This window comes from Falco rusticolus, chromosome Z (genome assembly GCF_015220075.1).
Source record: "Falco rusticolus isolate bFalRus1 chromosome Z, bFalRus1.pri, whole genome shotgun sequence".
In the NCBI taxonomy this organism is placed as follows: Eukaryota; Metazoa; Chordata; class Aves; order Falconiformes; family Falconidae; genus Falco; species Falco rusticolus.
The window spans coordinates 67,788,786-67,815,972 of NC_051210.1; the positions used below are offsets into that span (position 1 = coordinate 67,788,786).

The 27,187-nt window shown below is 36.2% G+C and overlaps 1 protein-coding gene across 1 annotated transcript in view; it reads left to right on the plus strand.

Annotated features, from left to right (window-relative positions):
• Positions 1-27,187, plus strand: part of HCN1 (hyperpolarization activated cyclic nucleotide gated potassium channel 1) — a 196,068-nt gene that overhangs the window by 133,319 nt on the left and 35,562 nt on the right. The window contains exon 5 of the mRNA XM_037374490.1: positions 18,663-18,809. Within this exon, the coding sequence (XP_037230387.1) occupies positions 18,663-18,809 (147 nt within the window). The remainder of the gene's footprint in view (positions 1-18,662; positions 18,810-27,187) is intronic.

Here is a 27,187-nt window from a genome sequence, read left to right on the forward strand (position 1 = left end):
GGCTTTCGGATTATTTCTGAATCATCATTTTATGCTGTTTTGGCAAATATCAGGTGACAAGCTGCTAAATGGGTAGATGTGCTATTCCTGTCTTCTGTAAGCCACATTGATCTTTGTAGAAAGCACCGAAATTTCTTAGAATAGTGCAAGTTATTAAAAGATATTTGGTATAGCAGAATTATAAAACATTCTGAAACAGAAAAAGCACATGGCTGCACTTAGAAAAAAACTTTCCAATACTCTGTTTAAAAGGGTGCATACTGTGATTTAGAAGAAAATGCACATCAAAGAACTTGTAGATGTATTAATTCTGTTGTTTGTGTGCATTTAAAAAAAATATTTTGATGTGTAATTAAGACTATCATGAACTCAACCCTCTGACATATAAATTAGTATGTAAATACAGCCACAAGAACCAGTATGGTTTGCACAGACAGATTTATCCATTGAACAAGAAAATAATTTTTTGTCAGGTTAGGGCCTTTACTGGCATTACTTGCTTTCTCTTTATGTAGGGTCATCTTTATCAGTTTGAATTTATTATAATTACCTGATTTTTTGCTGCACATAATTGTGATGTTTAATTTGACCTTCATCTTCCCAAGTTTTGAAATGGGAAAGAACAGATGCTACTGCAACAAGTAAATACAGTTACTGTTCCCCCTCTCCTCTTAATCAAAAATCAGAAGTTATTCACTTTTAATAATACAGCAATAACAAAATAAACATGTTTCTTTTCAAGTGAAACTGAATAGTACACTTGGGTTTAGGGTAAGACTTTAGGAGAGGAATATGAATCAGTCAGAACATTCTCACTTGACTGCTGTCCTCTTTTGTCCTGCTACTTTGTTACTGTACTGCAGCTTCTCATTATGGTCAGTCTTACTGGGGTACTTGGGCTCGTTATTTTTGCCTTGCATTTCTAAAAAGGCAATTGGTTTCTCCCAGTAGCAGGTACTGTGCAAGACAGCTGCTATCCACCCAGCTGCATCATACCTGTGCCAAACTGTAATAGACTCCCACTGCTTCTAAAATGACAGATACTTTGATTTATTGCTGTGTTGTGGGTAATTTACTTACAAAATGTGCTGCTGTCTTGCATTATGGATTAGGTTTCTAACAGTTTTCTATATGAAATTGTAGAGCAAGCTCATTACAATTTCAGCCATGTTCATGATGTCTTTTTAAAATTAGCTGTGAAGGCATGAAGTTATACCAAAGGCAATTTTTTTCACACAATCTGCTGTCTTTTCACATAATTATCAAAGGGTTACACGTTAAATAGATATTTAAAAAAAAAAAAGGGAAACAACAAATAATTAATTTTTGTTTTTCAAAGTCTTTGTTCAAATAGAACACAAGTTACTTTTTAGCAAGAGAAAACTCTTGTTTAAAGAGAGTTAAACAAGAAAAAATCTTGTTTAACAAGAGAAAACTGTGTGATTCACACCCCATAGATATAACTGGTAGTAATTATCCCAGCTACACTAGAATGACTATGCTTGTGTCCTGTATGTGTAGAAGGAAAAGGCACTCAATATTATCTAATATAATATTGTAAGTGAGAAAGTAATCAATGCTGTACAAATTCTTTTTTTTCCTTTGCCTTGTTAGGGAGGAAGGGAAGAAAGAAGGATTAATTATTTTTATCTTGACTTTTAAATAATAATTATCTCCTGACCTCACCCTGTTTCTTGAAGCGTGAGTAATTAAAGCATGTCTGCTTTGAAAACATAATAATTTCAATAGCTAAGACATGCAATATTTATAAATGCTTTGGAATGCAGAGGATAACAGTAGAACTGAAACCTTTTCTCTGGAAAGAATGTTTTAAACAGTCCTTCGTATTCTATTGTATGCTAAATTAACGGTTTTGTACAAGTGGTTACTAACCTCACAAATATATTGTAACACTAATTCAAGAAAACTCTGGTAAAGACTCAGTAATGAATATAGAAGTAAAATATTTTAATCTCCACGTGTTTTTATAAAATGCACTAGATTTGCCTTTTCCAGAAGATTTCTGCAATAAACTCAAAAAAATATTCAAAACCTTTAGAACATGTTTCTAAACACTAAATATTTGCTAAAAGTATAATGAAAGCAGATCTTTTCATGAAAATGCACAATGCTATAGCTTCACATTGTACAGTTTGAGTTTAGGGAAATGTCATTTTCATATGATCTCCTTCCAGAAAAATTATTTGCTCATCAGTTGTCTTTTATTATGGGTAGTGCTTGATGCCTCTTTATATTCAGGCAGAGCTGGCCAAACATATTTTTTCACTGCAGAATGTAATGTAAACGTAAAAATAATTTTATGAAGTTTTTAAGAAAACACTGAGCGATTTTAAAAAGATAAGTGAAGGCAAGTCTTTGGATGTTTATTATTAGACATTTGATAGGAGCTGATAACCAGAGTTTAATGGAGTTAATGAGTTAATTCCCCTGATTAAGACACCTGCCTATATTTGTTTATTATTTTTTTTTTTGGCATAGGACTTTCTGTTTTCCCTGACATTGCTGAGAAGGTAAGCAAGTGAAAGGAGCAGGCAATCACCTGGCAGAAGAGTTTAGATCTCTTTGTTGCTGCTTCACTGCTGCACAGCCTCAGAAGTTTTTCAGTCCTTGTTTGGGCAGCATCAGGCAGCATCAGAGGATGGACATGGCCTCACCTCAGCCAGGAACACCATCAGAGGCAGCTCAAAAGGCTAACATAAGAGAAAATTGAGATGGAGACCCCCAAAAGATGACTGATCAGGGTAACAGAGGTAGTGGAAAGGCATCTGTGACTTTTTCCTATGCAGTGCCTATGAGGAAAAAAGCAGCTGGAAGTAGCAGGAGCCAAAGGATATGTGAAGTTTGAAGCAGGGAGGCATGAAGGAGAGGAAAGAACTGGGGCTGCATCAGGTGGAGAGACTGTTGTCTTATTTTATAGAAGAACTGGGATCGGCATAAGACCTCATAATGAGGGATTTGTTGATGGCCCTTGAATTAATCTGCTGAGAAGAGCCTGCCATTGCACAGTACATGACCTTGTCTGGAAGAAATTTGGAAGCGATTTATCATGCCCTCTGATTTTGGGGCAAAGGGATACAGTCGAGCCTTTTATTTCCACATGCATTTCCCCCACTTGGAGCATGAGTAGCTTTTGTAAGTGGACAGTGCAAATAAAGTAACAGAAGAGACTCAAAGTGAAAATAATCAGTGGTAATAATTACCTGGACACAATCTCACATCACCTGGTCAGCTGGTTGCATGACTTTGGGTTTCATGGGCAGAGACCAGATCAGTTAATAATCCCTGCTCTACCAGGTGCACCTGCAAGTCAAACAGTATTTAGTGTTCAAACAGTTTCTCTATTAAAAAATACTGAAAGGAAGTAAATGAACTACTATAGAAAGGGGAAAAGAGATTAAAAATGCTAGTGGACTATATTGGGCCATTGATTTTAAAGCAAAACTGTAAAAATCAGTGAGTGACTAAAAAGCAATGGCACGATAAAACCACTGGTATATGTAACTCAGTAAATTAAAACATAAGTCTTTGCTGCTGAAAGATTGTGTTTTAAATTCCTGTTTGCAAAATATTTTAGAAGCTGGCTCTTACTCTGTAAGAGTGCGTGATTTGGGGAAGGTAGCAAACAACAACGTAACCTTGCCAAACAGTGCCAACCCCAGAAATTATTTGGGACTGCTATAAAACTTAACTCTCTTGTTTTTACCTCAGCTTTATTTTCTTTCACAGCTTCTCAGTCTACCAGTCTTCCCCCCTATCCCTATGCCTGTGTCCAAGGCAGTATCTGCGTCTGACAGAGAATATTTGTTCTCTTTTTCCTCAAAACCCTTCTCAGAAACCATCTGTTTTGTTGGATTTAGAGAAGACCATCTAAACCTTCCACCACTCTTGCCATGGCAGGAAAAGAAAGCTTTCATTTTCTGAAGGATGCTGTGCCACTTATGCCAATGAAGTGAGAGCTTCCTGAGGGAGGGTGCAGCAGTGTAATTACATAGGACAATGTGACAAAGCAGGGAAAAGGAGAAAAAAGTGGATAATGAAAGCATTGTACTGTGGCATATCCATTAATATTAGGTGTATGCCCCATTGCATATGACATTTAAATCTGCAGTACAGTTGTGAACAGAGTAAGGAACAATCCCGTGGCAGGCAAAGAAAATGAGCTGTCTCTTATCTGCAGTGGCTGAAGACAGTTCCTCAGTGGGTTGGCCTGGGTTTCTATGTCATACCAGGGCTAAAGGCACAGAATTGCTCAAAACAGAGTTTAACTTCATAACTTACATAGCATGTAACTTATACTTTCCCTGGGTGGCAGAGAGGGCTTCTGTGTTGACTATCAGTTTGAGAAAATGACAGTATCAGATGTGAAAACCAGAAGGAAATGCCACCTTATACTTGACACGGCTGTTGCTTTAGCCCTTAAGATCATTAGGTTACCACAGGCAGCATTTATAGCAAGGTTATTACATAATACTGAAGCTTTAACTGAAGCATTTGGCATCATAATGCTCATGTGCTAGATTTGATTACGACTACTCAAAATGGTATTTCGCTATCTATGCAGCTTTAAAATATATTTGTTGTGAAGACAATTAAAAATTCTTCTAGCTCTGTTTTCACAGTCAGTTGAGAAACAAAATACAAACAAAAAGCATTTCCTTGCCTTAGCAGCTTGTTATCTGTGTTTTTCACATAGCCTGTGTTGCTTTCTCTATAGGGCATGCACTACTGTCTTCTTGGGAAGGTTGCCATACAGTTTCATGGTCATTGCACAAAATTTGCCTTTTGATGTCTCTAGGAGACTGAAAAGGGCCCTGGTGAACTTTTATGTATTTATTGCATGCTTATTAAAAAAAAAAAAAAAAAAAAGCCCTTCTCAAAACAAAACAAAATCTCTTTTAAACAAAACTGAACACTTTGCATTGCCCACCTGGAAAGACCCTTCTCAACAGGGCTGCACAGGTGTCAGGTTGGCTTCACCAGGGGTCCTGCACTGAAGCCTTTCAATGGGATGCCACTGTCAGTGCCTGTAATGATGTTTGCAGTACTAGTTCAGAATAAAAGTGGACTTAGATTATCAGTTGCACATGTGAAACAATAGCTGTTGGAGTCTATCAAACCCACAGCCAGTGGTACTAGTGCAAATTGCTTCTCTTGCAGTGGAAACAAAGGCTCTTTATTGTCCTCTAAAACGAAGGTAAATTTTGCTAAGATTTCAGATGCTGAGCAGATTGCTCCTAAAAATACTTAAGATGGGAAGAAATAGATATGTATTTTGTACATCTGATTTCTGTTAAGTCAAAGGAAGTATAAGTAAGCCTTAGGTCTCTCATTTAGGATTGTTTGTAGAATTTTTTATTTGCTTGCCTTTTACTACTTTCATATTTTTTCATAACCTTTTTTAGATGTTTTGTCTGCTTCTCCAAAGCTCTCTCTGTTTTCTATATTTCTCCTTCTCATTATGGAAGAAGGAAAAAAAGAAAGTAAGGGCATTATTTGACAGAACTTCCATTATTACTGTAGCATTTAAAGCTTTATGACTTCACCTTTAGATGAACCTGGCTATATTGAATAAAACACTTTCCCTGAGTGTTTCTGCAGAAGTGATCAGCAAGGAAATACAGTATCATCATTTGCTTGAGAGTTAAATCTCCATAGAGATGTGGGAAGTAATCCACTATTACTAACATCTTTTTGTCTGTCTTATTGGAGAATAATAAATAAGACTTACCCTTTATGTAAGATTTGGTGCATTTGGATGATTGAATGGTTGATGAATTAAACTATTCCTTCACAACCAGTAATATCACAAAAATTGTTAGTCTGTTTTAAGAAAGTCAGAAATTGTCTTAAAATTTGTTCTTTGCAGAATGTGCTTCATTAGCTTTTCTATCCTTGACAGGCTCTCTAGCTCTCTTATTCCTCATTTTTATTGTAATTAAAGGATTAACTTCAAGTCTTGTTAAAACTTAGTAATTTTTTTCTGTACCTAGTAAGTTCCACAATTCTGGAATAGAAGAGGATAGATCCTGTCACTCAAAGGTATTCCTCCAAAACCATCAGGTCTATAATGCTTTTCAAGGTAGTACAAAAGGCTGGTTGGAGTATTCTTTACTGCCATGGCTGTCATTTATCAGAGAAGCCTCCAGCTGCCATAAATTCAGTTCCCTGAGGATGTCTCTGAAGTGTTTACACTTCAAGACTAGGTAAAGATTAGGTAAGGAGAAGATAAGAAGATTACAGATATTTTCTAAGAATGAATGAAACACAGCACCTGGGAACATGAAGAAGAAGAGCAGTTTGTGGCAGAAGGTTGAGACTCGTGAATATTGTGTGATGTTGTGTGTTAACTTCAGTGATTCAGGTGAAGCTGCAGATTTAACAGTCTGACAAACAATTATACATTATCTAAAAAATAAATTATAATATCTAGATCTCCTTGAGATCATTATGCAGTAACAAGGTGTATGCTCAAATAAAATATGAAAGAAGGTTTCAGACTGTATATGTTAAACAAGAAATCATAAAGTAATAATAGTATTTATGAGGTTAACTGCTCAAAGCAGAGGTTTTCTGGTCTCCTCTAAGCTTCCATGGTTCTTTAAAAAAGTCTTTGTACTGCAGCTGTCTGACACTGACTCAGGTGTTTTCACATGAAATGCCTGCAAGGAGGCTGATTAATTGACTTTTATTCCCCACGATGGCATCTGCGTGGGATGAGACTTTGTCAGTGTTTCACACCACCTTGCTTCTGTGTAAGAGGTTATTCTTTATTGGAAAAACAAGGTGAAATGTGATCATCTGCATTGCTGTTTCTACCCCTATGAAGAATAAGAGAACTTTCTGTCTTGATACATGCTTATTAGGCAAAGCAAAAAAAGACGCTGAGATATGCCCAGCCTAGAAGAACCATTTCTTCATCATTAGGACACTGCTGTGAAATGAGGGCAGGCCAGTTCTCTGATCAGAGGTCAAGAAAAGTAATACATCCTATAACTGAGCAACTGGACCATCTTTGTTTACTGAAGAAACTCTGTCTCTCCCTGTAGTTTTGGACAGACCTTCCTATGCACAATAAACCTAATTACATGCAAGTCCATTTAAAAGGAAATTATTTTTGATGAATTGGCATTTTCCACTAGTTAATACAAAAAGAACTGTTTTTTGAAGTCAAGACAGATTTTTGGTCTTATTAGGTCTTATTAGAGCCAGACTTTCCAGGATCAGCAGTTGTATTGTGCCAGTGTTTCTGTCTTGCTTGTGCTGATGCTGCTAGTAGCGTAGCTGTTGGCACAACACCAAGCTGATGTAACAACTATGCTGCTAATAACATTACTTATTTTCATTACAGCTATTAAGCAATAGATACAAAGTTACATGAATTCAACCTAATTATACCTTTTTCTATATTCCTTTTCTAAATATTGTTTCTAAATTGTTACTTCAAATTGCTTCTTGAAATAACTGGATTTCCTGTGGGTGAGACGCTAACAACTAAGCATACCCATTTAGCTAAAGGCATTGTAGCACATACCAAAATTAGCATTGTGCTGTGTTTCTGTATTGCAGGATCAATGGGGAGAGGTGAAGCTCGTGCCACAGGAAACCACTGCTTCTGATAGGCACTCCCAAAATGCATCTCTCAAAAATATTCATTCAAATGAAAACAAGGAATTGACAATTGTCACCCTGTGTTCAGAGTCAGTATCAAATGTAGCTGCAGCATGTATTCAATGCCTAGGGACAATCGTCCCTGCCACAGGGCCTTGAGCTGTGCAGACTGCTGCTCCTGCTCACAAATGAACTGCAGAAGCGTCTGAGCACAGATGAGCTGATCTTCCTCACTCTCCGCTTCCCCCAGAGTGCATGTGGGGAATAACTCCTTCTGCCTCCTTTCTCTTCACTCCAGGCACTTCTTTTAATGTATATTCTCTTTTACTGGCACAGGTAAATTGAAAGGAAAAAAATGGAATCCAAAGCATTCAAACGATAAGGAAAATTGTACAAAATGATTGGATAGGTACTAAATTTCACCTTGAAACTGGAAACTTTAAGAAGACTATTACAGCATATCTGATATTTTTAAATAAACTGTCATCTATACAGTATTTTTCTCATTAAGAGAAAAAAATCAACCTGCCATAGACTCAATACAGTTTCACCTATAGTAGCATGAAGATACACTTTTCAAGCCTTGGGGCTTTGATAGTCATTTAATTAAATCAGAATTCTGTCATAACCTCTATGAAGAGAAGAACTGAGCATGGTTTTCATGATCGTTCTCTCTCCTTCCCCTTTTAACACAATAAAAAGTAAATTTGTGCAAGATGAATAACAGACTAAGAAAACAAATCCTATTCAGAAAATTCACTATAACTTAATTAATTTCTTAATTACACTAATTGAAAAGAACAATAATGTGGCAATTGAAAGGAAATGTTTAATTACTGCATGTAAGTAAAATGACAGCTTAAAGCATTCTTGCATGCAACAATACTCTTTGGGGGGTAATTAGTGAAAAATAGATAAACAGATGATAGCTTTTAGGCTAAACAAATCACTTCAAGTCCATCTGATGATGAAGACCTATAAAAGTGAACATATTATAACATTCAGCATGAACCTTACTTTTTACTTTGATCTGTGTTTGATTATAGACTTTTTTTCTTTCTGTGAAAATACCTGTATGCTAAGCAGAGTAGCAGTGTAGAAAGCAGATTGTAGAAATGTCTCTGGATTCATAGTGTATTCAGCCATTCAGTGACTGTGGGATGAACAGGTGAGCTTATTACTTTGCCACTACTGAAATAAGATAGCCAGATGGTTGATTGCAAGTTCACTGTTTGGTGTCTATTTGGAATACAATCAGATCTCTGGTCATTTCAGAACCACCTGTGCTTACTCAGTTTTGGTATATACAGCTATGGATAATCATCCTATGAGTAAATGTTAACGTTAGTGCTAACTTCAAGTTTGACCAAATACTCGGTTAAAGACTGTCCTTCGGTGCCTCAACAGTCATATCAAAAGTTCAGCTGGCTCATGAAATAACCTGCCGACGTAGGCCAGAGGACTGCACATAAAAGAGAGGTGTTTTTTGGAATGGAAGTTGTTCGTTTCTTCAGTGTGGTTGAGGGAATACATAAAAGAGGGTGACAGGGATTTGAGTCTTGTCCCCATTTGAAAGATGGAAGTATTTCAACATGCAAAACCTTTCTTTTCCTAATAGTCCCAGTTAAGGCTAGGATGAGAAGGATTTTAAAAGGATGAACTGTACAAATACCAGATGTACAGTAACTCTTACAAGGGATACAGCAATGTTTCTTGATCCCTGGCTGAATTCCCAGTGAAGAACGAGAGTCGCCTTTGGCCAAGTGCATGGAAACCAGCTGCATCCCTCTACTGAGTATAAAGCAGGAGCCTAGAGAGATTATTTTTAATATTAGGACAGAATCAGTGAGTCCACTCTTACATAGAAGAAAAAGCTGTTTTCATATGGAAGAGAACAAGCACTGCAAATAGCAGTGGCAGCTACTGAAGATAATCCTTTTAAATGTTCAGTGAAACTGAATAGAACTTGAGCTTAAACACATTAGGAATATTTATCCCGAATTCTTTATAGCTTGGGAGGGTGGTTTTGACCTTTCTTTCCTTTCTGTCCTTCAGTAATCTAAGAACCATTCAGGTGTTTAGCCAAGGGTAGTAGGCAAGAGCTTAGGCCTGTGCTGTCTTTGCATAATATGAGGGCTTTGCATTAATGAGGAATCCTTGTTAGGGAGGTAGGGTTGCCTTCCTGTGGAAGACAGCTGGCCAGCGATCATGTTCTCCTCTGTATTCTGGCAGCTGGTAGCTGCAGCTCCAGGCTAGAGGTATCAGCATGGCTCATACAGAGCAGCAAACCCAGTATATTATTGTTGGGTTCTCTAACTGTGAATCAAGGCAAAGAAACAGTTGGTGAATGGATTTTATGACTGACAACGACTGCAGAGAAGAGATAATAACTTGGGAGACCTTTTATCACCCAGCTGACAGATTCATTCTGTAGCACCATTTGTAGTCTGAGATGGGAAAGATATGTGTAACAGCATCCTGCAAATCGATGTGCCCTGTCCAGACTCTCACAGTCAAACAATGGCTGGGCCAAAAATAGGGGTTCCCCATCTATTGTGAGCAGAAATTCTGGTTTTACCTCATTTAAACCACTGTGTGTCAGGAGTAATGCTTGCAGCTGGTGACATGTTAAGGAGTTAAAGAAGAGAAAAATACCAGGTTCTCAGAATAAATGTGACAAGAGAAAATTGAATCGAAAATCTGTTAAATAGCCATTAATAAATATAAGCTATACAATTCTTCTCATTCCTTTCCCATTAATCTGTAACTTAATGTCTTTTATTATTATTTTAACAAATAACCCACTGACAAAGTTAGGCTGGAAGTTCTTGCCAAGGGAAAAAAGTATAGCCTGCTGTTGCTTTCTGTGTCTCATGTTATTAAAATTCTTCCTGGGAGGATCAAGCCTCAGGGATTTTTTTCAGGCATGATTTTTATTTATACAGATTAGATTATTCATTCCACAAGCAGAAGAAATATAATGTTGTGTTTAGACATACAACCATTCAGCTCAGCTAGTGAGTTAGAACTATGGAATACTGGCTTAAGAGATAATTTTAAAAACTTGTAAAGAATCTATTATCCAATTTCTCAAGTGATTGAGTGAAAAAAGCTGAATAATTTATTTCCTATGAGAGAAAAATAGATATCACAAAAAAGGAGTAAATGTGCCATACAAAATTACACATTCTTTTTTTGGGGGGTGGACACAACATGCCATTTGTACATACCATTTTCATAGCATTGCATAATAGATTATATGGAATTTAATTGAAACAGCTAGTAAAGTGTTTTAGAAAAGTGGCTTCTTTAAAATACACAATGTTTTCATTCAAAATAGTATCTTTAAATGGAAGTTAGGAATTTTCATTATGTGGTCTTTGCACAGAATTTTGCAAATCTTATCTCTTTAACTTCAACCGTTTATTTTGCTGAAAGAGTATTTTTAAAAAGTGATGTTATTCTTTTTTCATAAGAAGAAAAACTGTTCCCCTTTATATTCTTTCAGCACTTATTCATTGCACATGGGGTTACCCTGCAGATGCTGCAGAATGGAATCTGAACAAATGAAATATATTGCTTAAAAATGAAATGCCTGTGAATTTTTGCTCAGATGAAACTTCAGTTTGCATTTTTTAAATTCCTTTGTCAATGTAATATGAGTTACAAGTGAACATTCTGTTGAATACCACATTTAAGCATAGTAGACATTACAGATATTTCGTGAATTGTAAACCAGAATGTTATTTTGATATGTTTCATTTTTAACTAGGAATTGAAGTTTCTGGCATATTTAATAATTTGTGTAATTCCATTATTATCGGTTTTCCAAGTCCACTTATGCATTTGAGTAATTTTGAGAAAGAGGCAATAAAACCACTCAGGTAGTTAATATGGCAAAGCCCCTCCCCAGCTGCGATTCTTTCCAAATGCATGCTCATTGTTCAGTTCTGTCTGTGTCCATACAGCTCTCATTATCTCCAGAGCTATGTGTTAGTGCTGCTTGAGCGGGATGTGGATATTTTTAATACAAAACACACTTTCCACAAAGCAAAATTTTCCACCAAAGCCATTAACCTTTCCACAATCCAAGAAAATTATATCCATTTTCCACAAAAAAACCCCCACCCAAACAACCAAAATGCATAATTTTGCTTTAGCTTAAAATATTTTACATTTTGTTTTGGATAACTTCTGTATTAAACTGTGTTTGCTTTAAAAAAAAAATTGCAAATGCCACCCCTCCTGTTCTTTATCTTGTGATCTCTGTTGAATCTTCCCTCTTTTCCTGAAAGGTGGTCTGCCTGGTACCACCTGTGGAGAGGTGAGGTGCCTAAAATTCCATGAATAAGAAAATTCATGTCAGACTGAGACAACGTTAAGTGTTCAGAAGGTTTGAAACGTTTCCCTCTCCCCTCACCATCCCCACCCTCACCCTCTCCACCCCGCTCTCACCACAAACCACTTCAGAAGGTTTTTCACCCTTTTCTTCACTGGAAAGAAAAAAAAATAATCTGTAAACAGTAAATAAAATCATGTTCCCAGCAAGGTAAAGGACAAGAGAAGAGGCAAAGCTACTTGATTCCTTCAGCTCATTTGAAGGCTTTACAGCACAATAGCACAGAGAAAAGGGATTTTGAAATCAATGCTGCCTGCTTATATTTTGTGGAAAGTGCAGGAATTACATTTGAACTTTGGATGTGTAAAACCACTGAACTTTCACAGGGATTAGAAAATACTGGAAAATTGTTTTGTTACGTTGTAAACTGTGTGTTTATAGAAACATTCTACTAAGAAAAAGCTATTTGAGTAATATGAAAATATTTGGGATGTGCCTTTTTATTCAACACTTACTTGAAAACCTAAGATGAGCTGGTTTTTGAAATGTCATATGCTCTTCCAGGTAAGATAACTGACAGTCACCTCAATCATGGGTCTAGTCAATATTAAAAAGTTAGACAGAGGAGAAATTTTCTAATTATATTGCCTTATTAGAATTTTATACGTCAGACAGTTCTGTTACTTTATAGTGCATTTTTCCAGTTGGTATTCTATGATGTGTTGGCATACTAACTACTTTCCCTTACCTTGATTCAACGAGAGCATCATGTATTGCCCTTCCAATGCAGAGTTCCCATCTACTTTTTTCCATAAGGAATCTGAAACACAATTATAAAATCCTTACCTGGCATTTGATAACTAAGAGTTGTCAGTGCCTCCCTGTAGCATTCATTTTCTTATTCTGATAACCAAAGTTTTTAAATTTCTTCATTACTTAGAAAGGCTTCACCTTGATCAGATTGCTTCCTCTCACCTTTCTGCTCCTTCTCAGTGAGTTAAATGTCCTACAAATTATAATACTGCTCACATTCTTCTTTTATACATGGCAGGCAAGCATTTTCAAACCATTTTAAGAATACTGAGGAGTTTATTGTATCTAAATTCTGCGACACAATTTACAGAAGAATTTTACAAATGATCTCTGTTTTCTTTTTACGTTTGTCATTAGTATATAGGATATTTTTTTTTTTGACACACCTCATTGAAAAGTTTGTATTTGTGAGGCTGTGCTCTTGACTGGATATAAACATCCAGTAAAGTGCTCTTTCCTCTTTTTTTTTTTTTTTGGTTTTTTTTCCCGAGCCTATCTATATGTGATTCATTTTATATTAATATCTTATACAGTATTTTAAAAATAACATAAAATACTTTATTAATGTACTTTAAGGGTCAGGATTACATTTGTGATAAAACAAAAGAGAACCTGAACATAAAAATATTTGCTATTTATTATAGGTTTTTGGGAGGAAATTTCCTAGAAGTGAGGCTCTACTGCCAAGGACAAAATCATTGTCCAAAGTGCAAAAGGCATATCATTTGAAATGGATTTTCAAAAGAAGGTTCAGGGACCAGGGTTCTTTGAAAAACTAGTCAGTTATTGAAGTTCTTGAGTGTTGGTAATTTGGAAAAATCTGACTGGCATTTTTTGCTGAAAGGTGTTCAGGTAATTTGGGTGTGACCAGGTTCAGGTACTGTATGTTAATGTCATTGGTTTCGTGTTTTTTAACTGATATTATTAATGTATTTCATATGTTTGCATGTTTTATTGGGTCAAGGATTAAATGTTGACCTGTAAAGATTATTAGGACTATCAGAAATTTTTAAGTTAAAAGGGGCAACTTACTAGTTATGAAACACTATAAGGAAAGGACCTGATAGGCTCAACACATGTACCAAAATATCTTGTTCACTGTTCAGGTTTCCATATAGCTGGTTTCGTTGGGATATTGCCTGTATTGGGATACTTTAAAATAAGTTCCCTGATTCAGATACAAATCATTATGAGAAAGACCTGACTCCTCTCCTTTGCCTTTTGCCATACTTATTTTTTAAAGGATGACTGCAGTTTTCCTAACCAACTCTACTAAGGACCTCATATGATCCATGTCATACTACTCACCTTTTGCTGGAGGGGCACAGTAGGAAAATTTTGCTACATATAAGGAGCCCATGAATAAGATTATGGTTGAAACAATAGGAAAAAGTCATTACTTGATGGTGCTTTGCAGTAAAAATCTGTGAAATATTACTTTGAAATTCACTTAGCTCTTGCCTATTTCAGCAATTTTGTTTATTTGTGTAGCATTTACAGGCATTTTCATATCAGTAATGAATATAACACACTAGGATAGAAATTACTGACATTATGGTAATGCCATATATAAATCACATTAGTATACATACTCATTTTAGGATAAACAATTCAATATTTACCTTAAAAAAGAGGTGAGGAATTGTCAGCAGCACAGTATTTCTTCCATTCAGGGAGATTCTGAAAAGGCCAGGAACACACAGTTGTAACAGGTTTGAAAAACAGCATCAGCATTCAAAAATACTGTTTACTTCTATGAAAACATAACACAACTTATGATGATTTTGAGAGACAGAAAAATTAAAGTGGAAAAATAAAATAATCTTTGTACAGGCCAAAAACAGTGTAGATTATATAGAAGCACAGTGGGACACAAAAATAGCTATTTGTATGGATAATAAAAGCATTTAAAATACCATCAAGTAGGATCAGAAGGCTTGTGATGCCCATATTTCAGAGTATAAGCCAGCTGATCCAGGAAAAGATGACAATCTTTTTAATTATTTGCAGTCAGTTACATCATTATGCATTAAGAAGTTTTTTTTTTAAGCAGTCTGAAACCATTTGATTACCAGAAAACATATTGAGGTTAATTGGTACGTATTTAGGGTTTTATGGAAACAAACTCATACTTGGGAGTAATAACATTAGACAAAACAATGATGTTCTCATTTTAAAAAGTTTATCTTAGCTTTCCTTTGTCTTGCTGTGTCTTCATCCAGTGCAGGCTTTGCTGAATAGCCTGTATTCCTCTTATTTCTCTCCTCAGAACCCTGGAATTTGATTTAGTTTGCTGTTGCCTTTAGAGGCTTCTGACATCCCTTTAGATGTGCACACATGGAGTCCTTTATTAAGTAGTCCTCCCTGGAAAATCAAGTGCTCCTTGGTGTCATTCAGAAGCAAGGATGGAAAGGCAATTTGAAACCAAAAAAGAAAGTTTTAATACAGTAATTTATATTTTGAATGTAGTCTGATGCTACTCATGTGGCATAAGAAAGCTAAAAAAAAAAAAAAAGAAAAGTCAGGTTTGAGGGAACTTGCTATCTCTGAAAGTTATTTCACACAGATGTAAGAAAAGCACCAGAGGAGCTTTTGTGAATGTGGAATTAAGACATCTCTTTTCTGAATAACCAATACAAAAGACAAACAAACCAAACAAAACCACATAAAACCTCTAAAGCAAACCAAAATTTTCAGTCTAGAATGGAAAAGACACAGGATACAGTGTGGCGAGAACAGTCATTAGAAAGAAATTATTCTACTCACATACGAAAATGCAGGTTCAAGTGTCAGGTCTGATGAATAACTTAGGATCAGTTACAGCTCTTTTAAATATTGTTAAAATACAGTTTTGAGAAAACTTAACTTCACTGACAGTTTGATCAACTTCATATGTAAAATGACACTTAGAAAAATCAGAGGAAGAAGCCATTCAATTTTCATATTTATTCAAGGGATTCACAGTGCTAATGAGAATCTTTAAACCTTTTTGACATGTAATCTTTTCCCAGAAAATATTTCAGTTCTTTTTATTAGCCTTCTTTTTTATGAGTAAAGAAAACAAAACCAACCAACAACCAATAACAAAAATCAGTATGGTTATTTAAAAGTGAAAAATTTATCAGTTTCCAGCCTTTATTGATATCTGTGGTACCCACAGAGAAAATATTCTTTACGTGACATGAAGAATACTTCATATTCTTCACTGGCATGTGACACACCACAGTGACAACTAATCTGGGAAACCCTCAAAATTCCCAGTAACACATAGCAGGTTGAAAAATGAAGTCACTTTTCTGAGAAACAAAAAACCCAATTATTACTTTGACTGAGTTAGTGAAACACATTAGTTGGTGAAACAATAATAAGAAGTTTTGAGGAAGTATTTCACATGAATGTTCTGACAGAATGTCAAGAAGGGAGCAGTAACATAAATGATACAGAATATGAGTCAAAATCACACTGAGAAAGGTTAGGAGAAGCTTTGTTACAGGGTATATTAACGGGATAGCGACCACTCACAGAGTCAGATATTATGAAATGGAAAGAGACCTTGACAACATTTCAGATGGTTAAATATTTCTGGGAATTGTGGGAGACTTTAACTTCCTTGCTGAATTTTTTTACAAAATGTTGCTGATATGCAGCTGTCCCTATTATTCTATGTGTTATTAATTTGGAAACATTTTGAGACAAACCAGTAATAAGCACTACATTCCTACTAGTTTTATTTTTTCTGTTTCCCTAAAATTTCTTATGTGTAAGCATAAACCCTGGTAGATAAGAGAACTCACTTGTGTGGGAGAAAGCACCTAGTAATAGCACTAATGAAAGGGAGCAGTGTAAACTGCTGGCAAAGCAAATTGCTTTTAGCATGAATACACTTCTTCATGGTCATTCTGGTATACAAGTGCTTTGCAGCTCACTAGCATTATCTATCTCAATGAATGTAGTATATTTTTTATTACCAAGGATTACTCTATATTTGTGTTGCTCAGGCATATTTGTATGCAAGTAAGATCGAGCAAAGTGGTGCAGCCCCTACGCTAGGGAGCATAGTAAAGTCTTTTCCCTGCCTATGTGTGCTATGACACACACCTGCTACACATCTTTACATGAAGCCACAGCAGTGAAGGGCTGGACACAGACATGAAGAGGACATTGCACAGTGCAGCATCTTCTCCTTGGCTTTGCTGCAGGGAAGCTGAAGCACTGCACAGCAGCTGGGACTATGTGACCACCTTGGTGAGATATATAGAGCACTGGGTGGTCTCGCGTCCCTTCCCTCTAAGTAAATGGGTGCCTAGATTAGCTGTAACTGATTAGTAGGCTAATTTTAGAAGCAACACTTTGTTTATGCTAGAGCATATCTGTCTTCTGGTGACCTAGAACTCTGATTCAATCCTACAATATATGGATAAATTTCTCCATATCAGAAACAAATGATGAGCATGCAAATATAAATCTTACTTCTGAAGGATGGGAGTGAAGAGGTCTTGCTTTGGAGATGCAAAATAGCTATACAAAGGTTAAATCACGCCTACATATTCATGGTACATTTTTGAATAGTCCTGTGCAAAATTACCTCATATTTGTGGAATGTGTATTGTACATGTGGTCTCATCTAATATTTTGCCACTTTGCAAAGCAGAACCTAATTTCAATTCCAGAGGATGGAGCAGTCTTCAATTATATAAGTTAAAGAATATGTGCTGCATTTTGTAGGGAGTGTAATGTGTATTATAAATTCATTTAATTGCTTTACAGAAATTCTGATCCTAATTAAGACTTCATTGGCTTTTTCGTGGAAAAGAGTTAAAAGTGCCTAATTAAGCATGAAAAAATTAATGAAAAAAATTTAAATTAAGATGTTGTACATATGTAAACCAAATTTCTGCCAAGTTTTAACTCACCTATAAGCCTGGGATGAGTTTTATCCTCTGTGTCTTAGTGCCTTATCCTTGCCTTAGAGACAAGGATGGAGGGTCTGAGGGGCAAAAGTCTTGCTCAGGCACTAGTTGTCCATTTGCAGTTTGGGCATCTTCTCCATTTTGTGGGTCTCAGATATATCATGCAGTGTAGTACAGTAGAACTCCGAGTATGTTAGTTCTAGACTTTCTTTTCTGAAAACCCTACCCAAAAAGGCTTCTGAAGAAGAGAAGCAAACAAAGCAGAAGACATGACAGAGGATTAGTAGAAACAAGGAAACCAAATGCACATGGTAAATGAAGTGAGGTCCTCTGAGTCTCCTGGGTCATGGAATTTCTCTTCTCCCACTTTCTATTTCCTGATACCATACCTATTTTCCCAGTTCACTTCTCTCTTTTCATCATTGCTCCTGAGGAATTCTTTCTAGTTCATTATCTCCACAGCTTTTACCTTTGTTCTTCAACTACTTTGTAAGCATACACAACATTAATGTTACATATTGATACAACATATCCAGTTTCTGAAATTTCAGACCTTAAACTCTCTGTGGATGTAGCACTAGAGACATAGAGAAACACTGTGTACAGTTTCCCTGTCTGTTGCATGGAATGAGCTAAAAATGGTGTTGGTGTACTTTCGCAACTTATGTATAGCTGGGGATTTAGGGAACACATGACATGTGTGAAGGTTTGGCTTCTAAAACTTATATATTCATGTGGATATCAGCATGCATCACGACTAAAGGCAGTTTCTGCAATTGATAGTTGTGATGTCACGTAAGTAATACTAAATTAATATTTCTGTGAAGGTTCTCTGACATAAATAAAATGCGATCTTTATAACATATATAAAGCTTAATTTGCTACGTGAATGAATTTTCATTTTGCTGGTGCCTTCTTTAGGTAGTAAAAAAGTGGTTTTTTTCTGATTCTTCCTTTAATTGTCTTGACAGTACAAACAAGTGGAACAGTACATGTCATTCCACAAGTTACCTGCTGAAATGCGCCAGAAAATCCATGATTACTATGAGCACCGCTACCAAGGCAAGATCTTTGATGAAGAAAACATTTTGAATGAGCTCAACGATCCCCTCAGGGAGGTAAGATTAAAGCATTTGAGGAGTTTTTCATGCTATGGAAATTTTTCATGCCTTTGCTGTTTCTGTGTTGAAATGCTCTTTCTGATTCTATTCTGTAACATTTCATCTCATTTGACCTTGTCAATGAATGACCAGGATAATGAATTTAATATTAGTTTGACACAAAGACATAAGCAGATTTACATCTAGTCTGAACCAGTCTGTCAGAATCATGGCCACACAAGGATGTCAAAGAGTAAAATCCTGTTCTTAATTGTTGAGTGAAACTCATGGGTTTCTGCAATTCTTTAAAATAGAGAGGGGCTGTACTAGAATGGTCCTGGGTGAAAGGTTTTTTCTGCTCTCCCTGACTGCTGACCATGCACCCGTGCTGATGAAACCACTGGAAGTCACCAGTGAAGAGAGAGTTGCTGTTTTTCACTGTGTGAAGTAGCATCCTTGGTTAGGGTGGTCTCTACTGGAGATGAGGAAGCTGGAGTATGATACACAAGCCACTACAAAATCTCTTTTCTTAAAACTCCAGTCTGTATTCCCATTTCAGGGGGTTTATAATATTGTGTTGTGCTGTGCTGTGCTGTGCTGTGTTGTGTTGTTATGTAACGCTATGTTACATTTGTTGTGTGGAAACAGCTGGAATATTCTTTGGCAAGGTGCTTGTGTGGGGGGAAAGCAGCATTCATCTTGCTGTAACAGAAATAGCTGCTTAATGGGAATATAAATCTGACTGTCTTTTGTTGGGTAGTGCTCATGTCTGACCTACTCAAGGATGTTTGTGTTACCAGTTGGCTGATACCCTCTACTGAAAGGAGGAAAAAAACCTCAGAGAATAACGAAGTTGAAAAATTCAGGGAGAAGAAAGCATAAACAGGGAAAAGAGAAAAGAAGCAAGAAAAAGCGAGAACAAAGGAGGAGCAATCTGATATGTGATGAAACCTGTACATTTTTTCAGTGATAGCAAGTAAAGCTTTTTAGTATCTTCTGCCATGGGGTGAGAGGTGCTGAATGTATATTTGCATGTGTATATATATATATAAAAATAACGTATACATATTACCAAACAGAGCGCAGGATGACACCTGTAGTTTTAGAAATATACATGAAGGTTGTTTGGATTTTTTTTTAATAAGTTCTGTGGCATAAGAAGAGGATAGGTCTGTGATGGATTGTCTGTACCATTGAATATTTCTCTTTGTTATGAAGGGGAAACATGGCAATCCATTGCCAAGATCAATCAAGTTCTATAGTTAAAATAGTTATAAGAAACTAACTGCCCTGCCTGTTCATGGGCTCTGAGGGCAGCTGGCACAGTTTTGCCACATCCGTGTTATGAAACTCCAGTAGTGGCCTCCCTCCTCACAAAGTGCCGACTGGGAATGGTGAATGCTGCCCAAAATTGCTGGGTCATTGCTAGATGGTTCAAGTCAAAATCAGGCCAAACCGTGATTGTTCTAAAAAATTAACACTATAGATGACAGAATTCCAGTGCCTGGGCCCATTAGATTCCCTAAGACAGATGTAGCCTGAGTCCTTTTGTTATATTGTGAATTTCTAAGTGTTTTGGAGGGCAAAGGGAGATCTCTGGCTTTTGCACTGCCTGTGCCAGTTTACCCTTTGGCTTCCCTTGGTAGCTTTTGAAATGTTAGGATGAGAATGTACTGTAAAAATCTATCATGTAAGACAGGAAAATATGGGAATTATCCCTAGAGTACAGTGACAGTCAAAACATGAATCTTGGCCAGTATGGAACCTTTTTTTTGTTAAAAGAACAGAAGCATGTACAGATGCATCAATCACTGACATCAGAAACAGTTTCATCTGTTTCCACTTTTACGGAAAGTTTTTCTCCATAAATCAAGTCTAATACACTTCCATTGCAAAATCTTCTTTTATTAACAAACAGTTTGCTGTTATGGCACTCTAATTACCTGTCTTTTCCTCCCTTCATTCCTCCCTGCCTTAGTCCTGTCACCTTACCTTCCTTTTTTCTTATCGCCTAAGAGCAGCATGGAAAATTTGGTCAAGCATAAAACCCAAAAAGCACTTCAGAGGAGAGATGAAGTATGGAAACTTTCAAAAATTAATGAGCCACTAAAAACATGGAGTAAGAATAGAATTTCACAGAAAAGGTGGCTTCTGTTTTTGCTGTGGTCGTGCTGCACTTAGGATGTCTTCTTTGTTCCCTGTATTATATACGAAAAATACATTTACTCATCTACAATCAGGTTGCACACTGCTCTGATGACAACATAGTAGTTGTTCAGAAGAAGATAAAAAAAAAATAAAGAAAAAAAAAATAAGTAAGAACTGGACAGTGGCAATGCCAGAAGACTTTTGCCAATGAATCTGTCCAAATTGTGGCAGCAGCTTACGCACAGTGCTTTAAAAACACCACTTTTTTACTTGCTGAAATTAACAGTTTGAAATTCTGTTTTAGCTACCAATTCAGTATGTGCAGTTTGGTAGTGCAGGTAGAGGTTTTTTGATGTTACTAATGAATAATAAAGTAGAGCCTTTTAAAGGCAGAACACAATTGTTCACATATTGGACAGGATATACCATCTTCTGTACCAGTATCTGCACAAGGCTATAATGTTGAGGTGACAACACAGGTAGTGTAGCTGCATCATTCAAGAATAAGTATTTACTGCATTTCTTAAGTTTTTAATGAATCCTGCATTTTGTGGTACTTTGAGTTTAGCATTGGGTAAGAATTAAACATTCAGTCTCCACAGGGTATACTTACCTTGATCAAAGTATCTTCTGGTTAAGACTTTGCACGGAAATCATTATTTCCTCACAGTAAGTAGAACAAAAGAAACCACACAAACTACTGCATAATTATAACATGGATATTATAAAATGTTATAAAAAAGGTTGCAGTGTCTTCTAGTTCTCCTTGTTCTCAACCGTTCAAGTTTATTGTATGGACTGAAATTTTCCATGGCTAGGCTCTCTTTACTGATTATGACCCTTTTTTGGCCCATGTTGGAAAAAAAGTTGTCTCACTCTTTTTTAGCAGAGAAGTAATTATGCATGCTATAAATACGATCATTCAATCATTAAAAATACCTAAAGGACATAGAATTAGCAGTAAAAATCTGGTGTAAAATTAATTCTTATGTGATCAATACTCCTAATAAAGCTGTATATGCTTATAGTAGAGGTAAAAGATCTTCTGGTAAAAAAGGATGGATGTTCATTTTACTGAGCTTCTGAAAATTATGTATGAAACATTCATACTTGATTGTATGATGAAAATAAGGAAAAGCTAAGAAAAGGTCTGGTGCACATGTGTGAGTGGCTAACATTGGGTAACAGCAACAGAGTCATGTTTATTGTGGGGAATTAACTACAGCTTCATAAAATACGAAGAAAAGAATACTGAACATTTTCAAATTTTACAAGGCTTTCTTTAGGTGCTTCATAGCTGTGTTAAGCTGGTAGTTGACCTGTATCATTCAAGGGTAAACTTGCATTAATGAAGAGATTCCCTTCAATGACTGGGAACTAAGGTAGACACTTATTAGAAAATGGGACTTAAAAACTTTATCTTCTCCCCAGTTAAATTGGTTGCACAGTTTGGGTATATTAGTCCCATGGTAATGTAGTTAATTGGATATCCTCAGCTCTACGCACTCAAACGGTAATAACTATGCATTGCCATATGCGGTGTGCTGCACCCTGCTCTTAAGGGAAGGTGCTCTCTGATGAAAATAAAGAATTAAAGGTTTCTTTTCATTAAATTCAGAAATTTCACTCTTACTTGAAAGCATATCCCCTTTTTCACAGTTACATTTCTCTGATAATAACTGTCCAGCCTTGTTGAGAATCAGTTAGTCAGAGGTCTTCTAGCAGTTAAAATTTCAGTAGATATAGAAGATTTTAAATTGCTTCTGCCAGGCCATGCAAGGTTGGATTTGTCAAACCTATCTGTAGCTCCATACAAGCTCTGCAAAAAGTCTGAGCTAATCGTCAGGCTTTCTCTGCACATACCTCTCCCCATACACTCTAGTGGTAAAAATCTAGCTGACTAGCTTAGAAAACAGGCTACATCTTCAAATAGCAGTTGATGTATGAAATAAATGCTACCTTTAATAATATTTGCAATTAACTACCTACCTACCTCATTTCTTGAGGTAGTAATTAGCAATTGGTAGCAATTAGCATGTTTGCCTTATATAAATATCATCTCTGGTTCTTCAGCAGACATAGATACTTGTGAAGTTTCTAAGGTTCCTATCTTTTAACTTGGAGTTCTTGTCACCTACATCCTTGAACATCATTTGGCATCAGAAAGCCCCTAATCCTAAAAGTTGTCTTTATGGCTGTCATGGCATGAAATGGTGATGGTACAGACAACAAGAAAGAAAAAAAAAAAAAAAAGCAACAGCTCAAAAAAACCCACAACTGAGGGAAAGCTATTCCAGAAGGACACCTGAACTTCAAAAGTTTAAAGACATACATAAGCAGTTTCATCTAAGAAAAGAGTGTAAGAAATGTTTAAGTGACTCAGCTCTGGTATTTGTCTAAGCTACCAGCTTCGCCAGCAGTGGCTGTAGGTGGAAGCCTACCTATAAGAACAGGGCAAGTATGGTATTTCCCTTAATGACCTTCCTAGACTACCAATATTCTAGTTCAAGGGATTCTCTGAGACTGATATGACTTGTATACTGGGTAATCTTTAATACATATCTCTTCCAATTACTTATTTACACTCCTCTTGAATCCATGTACTCTGCACCCACACCATCCCTTGGCAAGGAGCACAGACTTGTACCCTGTTGCATGAGAAACAACCTCGGTTTGGGATTGAACCTAGCTCCCACTCTTTTTTTGGGTTTGGTGGCCATTAATTCTTGTAGAAAAAGTGATAGTACAGTCAGTCCTACCCACCCTTTGCATGCCAGTTATGATTTTTTAGACTTATATGATATCTGTAAACTGTATTTTTTTGAAGGTAAAGAGACCTATTCTACTTCTTCCTTGCATGGAAGATAGCTCATCCCCATGGTAATCCTTTTCGCCATTCTCAATTTTTCCCTTCTCTACTATAGAGATGAGAGCACCAGTTCTGCAGCCAGCATACTGATGTTATAATAATGTGAATAATTCCTTTCCTAATAATTTCTAATATTAATTTGCTTTTTTAATCACTGTCAATTACTGAGTTTTAAAATCATAACTGTAGGAGCTAATTCTTAAGAGGTAATGGATACATTATTATATGTTTTTGTCTAGGTGTATCAGTTAACATTGCTTTCCTTTCATAATTTTCAATCAGCCTGTAATAAGCTGCTTTTAGTTTCTTTTTAACAAGCTTCTTCATCTTTACATGGTGCTATTTCCAAAATTGAACATAACTGTGTGAAGTGCTTGGCAAGGACAGCAAATGTAAGTAAGTTATGGTACCTATTACAGCCTAATGAGTCAGGTGTAAGATTCTGGAAAAGATCCTGCACACTGCTCAGTGTAACATCCAGGGTGGCATTTTGTGAGAGTTCTTGTAAGAAAGGTACTCTCCAAGCTTCCATGGATTTATAATTGATAATAGTAATTGTAACTATGTCAAAACAGGACTAAAAGCAGATTAATTTGATACATATAGAAAATTAATTATATTTTTAGAGAAAGTATTTGGTCTTTTCAAAATCAATTTTCAAATCATCGATTTGGTAACGTCACCATTTTTCCCCCCAGTTGTTAACCTGCTCTTTTTCTCCATTAAAATTTACTTACTTTTGTAATTTCTTCCCTTCTATTTATCTTCATAAATCACAAAACATTATATTCTCATTTAGACTGTAATATAATCCTATGCACAAAGGATGATACATCTCCAGAGTTAATTGTATGAGCCCAAAATATGGTGTGATTAGATCATAGTATGCTTCAGTCCTCTTTGATAGTGTAGTCATTATGTTTTTTGGATTCAGGCCACCAAATATTAAAATAATGGTAGAAAATCAAATGAGCTTATTAAAAAAATAAAGTATCAGAGTCAATATTTAATTATTGGAGATTCCAAATATTTTGCTTCCATAGCAACTTATATCTGTAGCTCATAGACAGAGAGGTAATTTTTCCATCATAAACCACTGTATTTTTATTAATTTTTATATGCAGTGAACCTTGGTATGAAGCTTAAAGAAGAAAACTAGGAAAAATGTGGCAGAGTTATAAATGTAGTCATACTGGAACTCATTTAAGTATGTCATTATACAGCTGTATGGAGAGAGTGAATACCTCTTTAGTGCATTAGTTTTTTCAGATAGACACAGATTTGATGTAACTTTAGTTCATACTTTGGAGTACTGAAGTCATAAATGAATTATGCAGCATGTTGGTGTTGCAGAATAAATCCTTATATACCACAGCATTATTTATTTGACAAATGCTGAAAAACAGAAGTATTTGTATTTTTCAGTGATCTGTGTAGGATGTGCCTAAATCTAAGCATACAAGGCTTAAAAAAAAAACAACCCTGAAAACCTCTTAGAAAGGATTATAGTTAAGTTTTTAAAATTAAAAATAGTAACCAATACTACATGTTGGAAATGAACAATCACCAGGTGATTGGATTATTATGTTTCAAGATGTTTTTCTCTGGCTGGTATGACATGGTAACAAGCTGTGTGCATCCTCAGATCCGTTTTCTGGGGACCTAAGACAATGTAGGTTGATTTCCTGAACTGTGGGGAGTGTGTTGCTCCTGGATGTATGCATATACACAAGTGTACATGCTGCCGCTGAGGCACAGCTTTTGAATTGTCAACAACTTTTGTTGCTGTTACACATATTCAAGAAACTTTGATCGCAGTCCCTTCTGTTTCACATGCTTTGTTAGCAAATCCATCCTCAGCTGAGACATGCTTTGGCAAGTCCAAGTTCTAACAGCTTTCAATATTACAGATAATAATACACCAACAGTTCTCAGTAGTTACGGTTTCGAAGTTTTGTTACTGCACCTACGAGATTCCTTTGTCATAATTGTTCAATAAATATTTCAGGCATGACAGTTCTTTCATGAGCTCTTCAAATATACTCATCCAAATCAAATTCCCATATCTTCCTGCAGAAGTTGTCTTTCACAGAAAGATAAGTTGTTTGAGAAAAGTACCAGACTATTTAGATGGAAACTAGATGCTGTGAGAGATGTCAAATTCCCTTACAGAAAAGTAAATCCACTCTGTGCCTGCTACCGCAGGAACTGCAGTTCCAGTCTGAACTGCTATTCAGGCATCTGAAGAGCAGAATCAGAAAGGTTTATGAGGGCCAGGTCCAGTGCACTGAGAGAACAGCAGCCAATGCAATGAATGCTTTCCCGCAGAGGAAAATTTCACACCATTGCCTTATTCAGTCCAAGATCATGCTTCCAAGTGTCTTTCATGTCTCAGTTCTTAATGAACTGAAGAATTTGTTCAGCTAGTTGAAACCCAGGTGGTGCTAGGGGCAGTGGATGGAAAGAGTCAAGCACTTTTTTTCTTTTTTCCTTTATGCAGTTTCTGCTGAAAGCCAGGAAAGGTTATTACATATTAGACAATGCTTACCACAGCATGTTCATTCCTACTAGGTCTGAATATGTTATTGCAATTATAGATGGCATTGCTGATTTTAAGGAGGTTAAAAATAATAAAGTATTTCAGATGACTTATTAGTTAGTTCCCCTTCTGTAAACCTGTTCTTTTGACACTGTGCTTACTTTGGCTTGGTTAGTGTCCTCTCTAGTAGGATTTGGAAAGTTTTGGGTTATTTAGCTAAAACCAAATGATCTTTTGCCCTAATCCCTGAATTGTGACTGCAAATCCATTATGTTAAAATAGCAGTTCACACATGTTCCTTTGAACCCTTTAAAGAATAATTCAAGATAAATGAAAAAAATAAATAAATGAAAATTTATGATGCAGGATTGGAAATTGCATGACTCATTTTATTCAAAATTAGGAGATTCAGGTCATGGCTACAGGAAAGAAATCTGGTACCTACCAAAGTTCTCCGTTTTCCCCTCATGGGCTTCTGCAGTAAAAAGTCATGGCACTTGAAGAAGAGAAGTGTGGGAAAGGGAAGGAGGAAAGCAGAAGACAGGATACAGCCCTGATCCTAGTAGAAAACGTGGTACAAACAAGACAGGGATGCACAGTATGGGCATGCCCATGTCCCTTTCATGTAAATTTCATTCTTAGAGCTGGTGAAAGGGAACATCTTTTCCTTCAGTTTTCACTGTTGAATTTAAAGTCTAGATCCAGAAGCCAGCTAAGGTCTTTTGAAGCATATTTTTCTGGAATCTTAAAACTGCTGTGGGAGTCATGTGATACAAAAGTTTCTGTGTTGAGTGGGCAGCATTTAAACATGCCAGTGTCCATGAAAGTCAACACAAATAA